Below are 9,377 nucleotides of genomic sequence, written 5' to 3' on the forward strand. Positions count from 1 at the left end.
CGGCCCGCCGCCGGCACGGCCCGCTGGCACACGCTGGGGCTTGGGAGGCTGCAGCAACGGCCACGCTGCACAGGGCTCCCATCTTCCAACAACTTGGATTTATGATCCTTTCGTTGCATTCTAGCTGACTTGAGTTTTCCAGAAGGAAATGTTTGAAAATGTGCGAAATGTGTTAGCAGGGTGTCCAAAAACAAAAACAAAAACCAAACTACATTAGAGTCAGATGAGGTTAGATCACGCGCGCGCGCGCGCGCGCCCACACACACACACACACACACACACACATACACACACATGCAGCTGAAGAAAACTATAGACGTTAATCATCAATAATACTTCACCCTTTCGTCACAATGTTAAGGATGAAAAAGTCTGACTACTCGGCTGAGAACACGTGTAGTAAGAGGCTTGCTTACCTGTGTGAAGAATGACTTGCTTAAGACCCCCTGCTGGCTAAGACCGCTGCCATCAGCACAGCTGCGGACCGTGCTTTTGCTGATGTCAGCACCGTTCTTGCCCGTTCAGAGGTGTTTTTAGAGACCAGTAGCCCCTTTGAAGGAAGCTGAGGAAGTAAGTCCCCCTCCCCCAGATGACCTTATGCTCACATCCGTCTCTACCTGACCGAGCGCAGCTCGCAGAGTGCTGCTGAACTGACCCGGCCGCTCCTGACCCGGGGGCATCCTGCACGCTCGAGCGCGCCGAGGGGCCGTGCGCCCGCCCCCCTGGGCTGGGGTGTCCGGGCCCCACGCCTGGTCATGTGCTCTGCAGACAGATCAGACGGGAACGCCAGCCCACACCAAAAAGGAGTGGTTTGGGGAACGCCGTCAAACAGAGCAAACTTCAGTGTCACCAGGCTGCATGTGGCCCCAGGGACCCCATGAGGAAGAGCAGGAAGCTGACCTCGCTGGTGGCTGATACAGCATCAGGGAGCCCTCGATCAGATGCCAGTGTTTGTGGGAGAAACCACCCGGGACCCAGGGGAGATGTAGCGGCTCCTATGAGCACTGGGGCTGGAGCCGCGCCCGAGAAGGAAACCGTATCTGGGCCACTCAAAGCCCCAGAGCTCCTCACAAATGCACTGACAGCAAGCGTCCAGCTAGAGTCTGTACCTGCCTCGCTGTTACATGGCGTTTTCACGGGGAAACTAAAGCTCATGATGGGCAAATGGCCACCGGCCAGTCCTCCACAGGGGGCTGCAAGGGAGAAGTGACTGAGCCCAAACAGAGAATGGGGGTCCGCCACGCTCATCAAACCGTTTCCATGGTAACAAATAGTGTTTCCTTTTCTTACTGGAGAACACGCCCTGGCGAGGCAATGGCCAGTGGTCTGTCTTTTAAAAAACTGCGCCCCACTTTGAATGAAGCTGGTATAATCTGTCAAAGTGGGAAGAAAAAGGCCAATATGTTAAATCATAGCAGAGTAAATAGAGCCACAGAGCGAAGGGAGAGGAGAGAGCCCGGGTCCCGCGGGTGAGCGGCTCAGGCGCCTGCAGCCTGGCTGGGTTTCCGTCCAGACTTAAAACGAACAGAGCAAAAACTCTGACTAATGATGGAGCCACACACTTTTATTTGGATAATAACCCTTCATTCACCTGTTTTATTAGTTTAAATTATAAGACAATCAGAGAGCTTGCACACCACTTGCCTTGAAGGTGAATTAGGCCGATATATTCTTCCTTTAATATATGTGCACGCCTGCTCCATTTAAGTCCTGCTCCTGAATGTTTCATTTCGGTACAGTGTTCAGGACGAGAGGAGCTTTGGGGATTTATAATCCCATGCGGCTGGTGGTTACTGAAATGTGGTGTGAAACCCCGTCCAAGCGGACAGAGCCTCTTGCTTTGGCCTGTCTTCCCTGACTCCCCCTCCGGGGCAGGAGTGCGGGAGATGCGCCCGGGGTCAAATCTCATGTCAGCAATGGCCTTCGATCCGGTTGGTACAGAATTGCTGTTTACAGGCCTTCCAGGATCACATGTGAAATTTTTATTGATTTTTTTATTTATGTTTGCACTCACATTTAAATTATCTCCAGTATTTTCTTTTTAATGCTCTTGAGGCTCCGATAGCATTAGGAATGAAACAGCGGTCCCCACCTCCTTCAGGCTCCATTTATAAATGATGACCATCTCATATTAGAAGAATGAGCGGCCTCCATCCTATCAAGGGAGGAACATTTGATGGACCGCTGCAGAGAGGTTTTGTGGTTCATGTTCCTGAGTTGGCTATCAGCTCAAAGGGAGAGGGCTCCCGGGGTCATGAATGCACCTGCCTACCAGACAATATTCATGCCCTTCCAGCCAGGGGATGGGCCAGACAGCACATGATCCTAGAAGCTGCTCACAGAATTCCAGAACAGGAAAAGGGAACCCCACGCGGGGCTGATTCAGTGTTTAGCCCCGAGATTCTCTTGGGGACCCAGGCTTAATTATGTAGACGCTTGGCTCAAGAGAGCACCTCTGCTGAGGGGCTGTGCCTGCCGCCCCAGCAACTATGGAAAAGAAAAGCTTAACCACAGTGGATCTCTGTCCTTTCGTGTTGTGTTTGAAACACACGATTTCATTCCTGATATGCAACCTGGTAATACTTTTCGTGTGTGTGTGTGTATGTGTATGTGTGTGTTAAGATATTTGAACAGTTTGTCAAGACCAGGATAAAAGAAGAATATAAGGAGAAGAAAAGCAAATTGCTGCTAGCCAAAGAGGAATTCAAAAAACTTCTGGAAGAATCTAAAGTGTCACCCAGGTATGGAGACAGACATGCTGGGCAATTTCGGGGGCGGGAAATTTACCAATGACCGGAAGGACTTTTAAAGTCTGTTCTGGTTAAATCGTAACATCGCGGAGACCTCACGGGTGTAATTGTGAAGACCCGCTGGAGAGGGAAGCCCGCGTCCTCCCTCGCGCTGTCGGTGACTAGGCCACAGCCCCTGCCCGGCCGCACAGCTCAGGTCCTCTGTGCTGGATCCCCATGTCCCGTGTCCTTCCCATTCGCTGCCCCGCCTGGTTTTCCAGCGCGGCCGCCCTGACTCCGTGACTTAAAGACCTAATCAGTAGGTCAGCACTCGAGATGAGGGCTGACTTCGGATCCAGGGATGGGAGAGTGAGTCTACAGGACGCAAACGGCAGCGGTAAAACAAACCTCGCCGTTGGCTCCAGACGCCTTCGCAGTCGGCGGGGGTGTAAAGAGAAGGTACACACACCGAGACAAACGGGCCATGCAATCTCGCTGCCAAGTCACCTAAAATAACCCAGCACTGCTCCCGCGAAATAAAACAGGCCAACAGGAAACTGTTAGAAATTAGAAAAATGCATGAACTTAAGTCTTCTTTAAAATTGGCTGTTGTGTAAAAATGTTTATTTATTTATTTTTGGGTGGGAGGGATAGAGAGAGAGAGAGTGAGAGAGAGCGAGCTCCAGGAAGGGAGGGCAGAGAGAGGAAGACAGAGAATCCCAAGCAGGCTCCAGGCTATTTGTGTAAACTCACATACTGTGAGATCATGACCTGAGCTGAAATCAAGAGTCAGATGCTTTAACTGACTGAGCCACCCAGGTGTCCCAAAAATTGGCTTTAACTGGCTGATATTTAAAAAGTAATGAACATGTACTACTCTTAGAATTATAGAACTATATGGGGCGTCTGCGGGGCTCAGTCAGTTAAGCGCCGACTTCGGCTCAGGTCATGATCTCACAGTTTGTGGGTTCAAGCCCCACGTCAGGCTCTGAGCTGTCAGCACAAATCTGGAGCCTGCTTCAGATTTTGTGTCTCCCTCTCCCTCTGCCCATCCCCCACTCGTGCTCTGTCTCACTCTGTTTCAAAAATAAGTAAACTGTAAAAACAAAAACCAAAGAATTATAGAACTATAACTTGTATAAGCAAAAAATTTGATTTTTGGTTTATTTTTATTTGGGGGTTAGATATTACGTCTAGACATTTATGCATTATTATTTTTAATAATAATGTAGGCATTTAGACATTTTAGTAATAATGCATAAATACAACATTATTTTTTAAATAAAAAAGAATTGATGTTTGCTTTCCGTGAAGACATAGGCTCCCATGTTTTGAATGATAATTATTTAGTTCACCTGGTCTATAATTGGATGTTGGTTACATGGTCCTTATAAAACCTCTCCAAGTATTTAAAGGGCAGATATTTTCTGAATGGGAAAAAATGTAGCATAAATTACCCCCTTCACAAAATGCTAACCTAGAAAAGCAAAAGTGCATCTAAACATTTATAAATTGTGATTTTCTATGGTTGGAGCTGAGAACACTGGCATCTCTGGGTCCCCACATGGTGACCCTAGGAGAGAGGAGTTGGTGCGGAGCCCCTGGCTCAGGGCACAGACCACCCTGACCCCCCCCACCCCCAGCCCTGAATCAGGAAAGTTCTTGTTTTCCAGAACCACATTTAAGGAGTTCGCAGAGAAGTACGGCCGGGATCAGAGGTTTCGGCTCGTTCAAAAAAAGAAGGACCAGGAGCATTTTTTCAACCAATTCATACTTATTCTTAAGAAACGGGACAAGGAAAACAGACTCCGGCTGCGGAAAATGAGATGAGTGCGTGAGAGGCACAGAAAGACAGGTGCGGGGCGGGGGGCGCGGCGAGGGGGGCGGGCGACCGCGGGGCTGCGCGCACTTCTCGAAGGATTACTGTTTCATATTGAAGCTGTCTTTTGTACGACGTTCCGAGTCTGATGCATTTCTAATTGCCATGGTAGGTCGTTCCCTTCACTGTTTAATTATGCAAAGTACTTGTAATATATACAAATGATAAATCCACTGCAGGTTTGTAACTAAGCAGAAATACCTATAACTCTCCCAAGATGTATTCATGAGTTGAGCTAATTACCTGAAACTTTTCTCCAAACCTTTGTGTGTTCCCTGGGTTCTGAGCCCCATGGCGAGGGGGCTCCTTCTGAGTGTGCTGGGTGTCCGTCCGATGTCCCGAGTAGTAGCAATAGCATCATCATCATCAGGTCACAGCGACGCCCCCCGGGCCCCCGCCGGAGCCTGAGGGGAAGCCGCCCCCGGACAGGGCGGCTGCACCGTCTGTCGGAGGTCCTACTTAAAATGGAATTATTTTGTACAAAATTCATCATATGAATAGTTGAGTTATTTTTATTGTATGCCCAGTTTGCATGAGATTTTTCTCATCATCTTTGGATAAAAAGAATTTAAAATTTTTTTTAATTAATAAATATTTTAAACCAGTGTGTTTTTGTGGTGAGATTTCCACTGTGATCTCCAGCGGCAAAACGGATGGTGTTTTAACTGAAGATACTCTGTTTTGAAAGATTCATAAGAATGCTTGTGAATGCACAGAAAGGCTGAGTAAGTGTAAACAAAAATCTTACCCTCCAACGTGCCAGCTCTGGGGGGAGGGCCGTTGGCTACACCCCCAGCTAGTTAACTGTGTTCTCTAAACGGTTGCGTGTTTCTTTCGCGGCTCCTGGGGCCTCTCTCCAGACTCGCTGCCGCCGCCCCAGGGCACAGGGACGCCTCCTCACCTGCCCCGTCCCCCTTCAGTGCCGTGGACACGCTCTCTGCCGTGCGTATTAGGACGTAATTGGGGATTCTCTCTTCTTTGGGGGAAGCCCTGGCCTCGGCACCAGTGTCGTTGGCCTCGCTTCCGAGTTACAGCGGGGTTCTGGGGAGTCACTCGGCCTCAGGGAGGACCCGGTGGGGTTGGGCATCCGGGGCAGGAGCCAGACCCTCCGGCAAGGGTTCAATCTGGAAGTAGGAACCACCTTGTAAATGGAACAGAGAAATCGAAAGGAAAGAATTATTACATATAAGGGCGTTCGGGTAATGAGGCCAGTGAGTAAAGACACCGTTGGAGGATGTACAAATAACAGCCGTAGGAGCAGAGGTTACCTCCTGTGGAAGGAGCCCCCCGACCCGTGCAGAGATGGGGACCTCCCTGGAGAAGGCGCGGCCGTGGCTCGGGGATGCTGGGAGCACTCTCTCTAGGGTGCTGGGGAAAGCGGCGGGGCTGGTGCCCTCGGCCCACGGCACCCGGAGACACATCGGGCCGGGGGAGGTGGCCGGCTGCCAGGCCTCGGGATGGGGTGCCAGGGGAGAGGCGGGGCAGGGGCTCCTGGCAACCCCTGGGGTTGGCAAGAGCCAGTGGCCTTCCAGCCACCTGTCCATCTGTCCCGAGCCCTGGAAAGCCAGCCGGCTGCCTGGCCATCACGTGCCACGTGCCTGCGCCTGCAGTGTCACCCGTGAAGCGTTACCTGACCCGCTGGGCGTGCAGCCAGACACGCGGGCCGGCATTTCACCTCAGATGGGAACACCCGAGACAAGGCTGAGCCTGAGCGGCTCTGGAAGACCCGAGTGGACCCAGGCCCGCTGGGCACCTGCTCCCTGGCTGCTGCCTCTCCCTGCTCGGCTCCTCGCCGTCCGTCAGCCGAGGAGGAAAGGGGCAGGCCTGGAGCGACGGCCCCGCTACCCTGCCTGGGTCACGAGTGGCCCTGAGAGCAGGTGGGGGAGCCTCCATGGGGGGCATAACGCCACCCTGAACGACAGCTCTGCGAAGCTTCCTGGGAGACGAGAGGGCCCAGGGCCCGCATCCACACCGACTCGTGGGCTGGCTGGGCTGTCCACTGGTTGGGGGTCCCAAGGCACAAGACTGGGATGTGGGTGATGAGGGTGATGACGAGGGGAGGGGGCGGGTGGGCACAGAGCTGGGAGTCTGCACGCACCACGCACTTTGCAGGAAGCTCTGAGACCCGGTCACGAGGTGGGCGGTCCCGGGTGTGTGGGCGTGTCAGCCAGGGTCCCACAGGCCACCGGTTCCTGGTCAGGGTTCGCCGACACAGGCCTCTGTTCCGGGTGGACCCCCTGAAATCCCCCCATTGTTAAGGGGAGCAGTGCCCCCTCACAAAAGTGAGTCCGGTCAGACGCTCCTTCCCTTCCCATCGTTAAAACCCACGCTCTTGAGAATGGCTGATGGGCACACGGCTTCTCACGTAGAGTCTTCTTGACCGAGAAATGTACTTTAAGGGACAGTCACTGCAGCACTAGGCTCACGCCCACAAAATCCGCTGCACCCTCACGCCCGGAACCCTCTGCTACTTCCCCTGAACCCTCATGCCAAGAAGCATCTGGCTGATCCGGAGCGGCCTGCGGAGGGCACAGCACCATCTATGGGACAAGGCCTGGTGAGGTCGGGTGGGGTCCTGTGGAGGGTCACCTGGTGGCCTTAAACCAGCAGCTGGCCTATGTTGCTATCTCCCTGGAATGACGGTGCATGACCCTGGTCCCCAAGAAGAGGAGATGGGGGTGGCCCCTCTTTCTGTTCTACCCAGTAACCCTCGTCCCTGCAGCCCAGGCTTGGTGAGTCGGGAGAGCTTGTTGCCCAAGTGCACAATCTGCTGAGGCTGGGGTCCTGGCCCTTTCGACTCCTAGTGGCTCGGAAACGTCAGGCAGAGAAGGCTGTGGCTGTGCCTGCTGCGCAGTGACCCGGCTGCTGAAGGGGAGTTATGTCTCTGGAGCCCATGGGAGAGGGGAGGCGGCGTCCGGGGCCCGGGTACCACTCAGCATACAGATGGGGCTACCAGAGACTGAGGGGGCCGCCTGGGGTCCGCAATGCTGGGAGCGGTGAAGGGCACAGCAGCGTCGGCTGAAGGTACGACCGCCCTCTGGGTGCCATGATCGTCTCCAGAAGCAGAGGCTAAAGGGCCGTGCTCTCCCGTTAATTTTCCTCTCCTTTCTTTGCCCCTAATATTTCACGGTCAGTGACTACTATGGATTTAGACACGTGACTGATTTAATTCACCTCACCTCACAAAGACAGGGGAACTGGTTTTATCCTCTCTCATGTTGGGGCCACAGTGCTGTCCACACCCATGACAGTGAGCGCTTTGCAGGGTCCTACGGTCACTGACTGAGATGCTCTCCCCTGTCCGGTGGCCCCGGAGCCCCCGCACCCCAGCCATCGGGCTACCTTCCTCTGGCCTTCGGACATTCTGTGTGGGCAGCAGACTTGGGATTTGCTCGGCCCAGTTGGGAGCAGGCACAGCTCCAGCCGGGCGGCCTCCCCTGTGGCCCCCGCTCCGGTGAGGACCCCATCCTGCTCCCCCAGGCCCCCGCGAAGGCCAGTCCTGGGCACCCAGCCGGGCATGCTACCTGTAACTGCTCCGGCACCCTAACGGCCCCTCTGTGAGTCCTGCTCAGTCTTCCTGCTGCGGGGCCATCTGCTTGCTGTCAGCGCGCCTTAATCACCACCATCATCATTACCGCCATCATACTCAGAGTAGTTATGCAAGGTTCACAACGACGCAGAGTTCTACCCGAAACGATTTTAGCGGGAGATCACACAAGGCCAGACCTTGCGCTGGAAGAGGGTGGAAAACATCCATGGTGTCTGTGCTTAGAAGCACAGGCACCCGCTACCCCTACAGAAACTTCTAGATGTTTTTGGTGTTCACCCAGGTGTTTGGGATCTTACATTTTAGTTCATATGACCGTGATTCTGAATCTCAGAAAATGAGATTATCTAAGGTTGTAGATAGGCAGATAATCTATCGACATCCATGTTTATACTCACATCTTTCTGGCCTGCAGTCACCACGCCGTGGAGATGAAAGGTCAGCTGTGGTGTAATCAGGGAAGCCCACAGGGAGAAAAATGGGAACGAGCTGGAGTCACAGCTGGTTCATATGTGTCTGTGATCTGTATTTCAAATATTTGCCCACTTTGAGTGCTGCGGAATTAATCCATTTTTAAGCCATCCATATGTATTTAAGACATTATAGAAAGACAATAGACTAAGATTTCTCTTAAATGGTAGCTTTGCTTAACTTTTGCACATTTACCTTTCATTTGAAACGCACTAGGTAATGTGGGTTAACTCAGTCGTGACCTCTGAGCTGCTAAAATCCAGCAGGAAACTCAGAGCCGGTAGATCTGGTAAAAATGCATCCAACCATAGGACACATCCAATCAAAGGACAAACGCAGGAGCGTCAGGTCACTCTGTCATTATCCCTGGGTAACCTCTACGTCCCAGAGGCCAGAGCTTCCCAACAGGGCCCTGCAGTCTGAGCCCCGCCTGTCACCCCGACCTCCAGGGCACACGCCTTTGACCACCTGTCCCTTTGCCTGTCTCCCCAAGCGTCACCCAGCAGTCACCGTCCTCCGGACCACGGCCTTCACCCAGCTATCTTGCCACGCACTGGAGTGTTCACGTGGGTCCTGGTGTGCAGGCCCCTCGTTCCATGGCGCCCCGTCTTCCTCTCGTTGCCTGACAGTTTCCAGCGCCTTCTAGGTGAAGCCACAGCTGTCACGCTCCCCACGCAGATCTTCTTGCCGAGGGCAGAAGCTGCTCAGAAAGTTCATCCCCTGATCTGGCCCAGGCCCTGCAGGGAGCAGG

The 9,377-nt window shown here is 53.2% G+C and overlaps 1 protein-coding gene across 1 annotated transcript in view; it reads left to right on the forward strand.

The window, feature by feature from the left end:
- The window catches only part of TCERG1L (transcription elongation regulator 1 like), a 179,224-nt gene extending 174,634 nt beyond the window's left edge, over positions 1-4,590 (forward strand). Inside the window, exons 14-15 of the mRNA XM_039245738.1 lie at positions 2,623-2,741; positions 4,403-4,590. Coding sequence (XP_039101669.1) covers positions 2,623-2,741; positions 4,403-4,559 — 276 coding nt within the window. The 3' untranslated portion in view covers positions 4,560-4,590. The remainder of the gene's footprint in view (positions 1-2,622; positions 2,742-4,402) is intronic.
- Positions 4,591-9,377: the final 4,787 nt, after the last annotated feature.

Source organism: Hyaena hyaena, unplaced genomic scaffold, assembly GCF_003009895.1.
Source record: "Hyaena hyaena isolate Hyena2069 unplaced genomic scaffold, ASM300989v1 scaffold_265, whole genome shotgun sequence".
Lineage (NCBI taxonomy): Eukaryota > Metazoa > Chordata > Mammalia > Carnivora > Hyaenidae > Hyaena > Hyaena hyaena.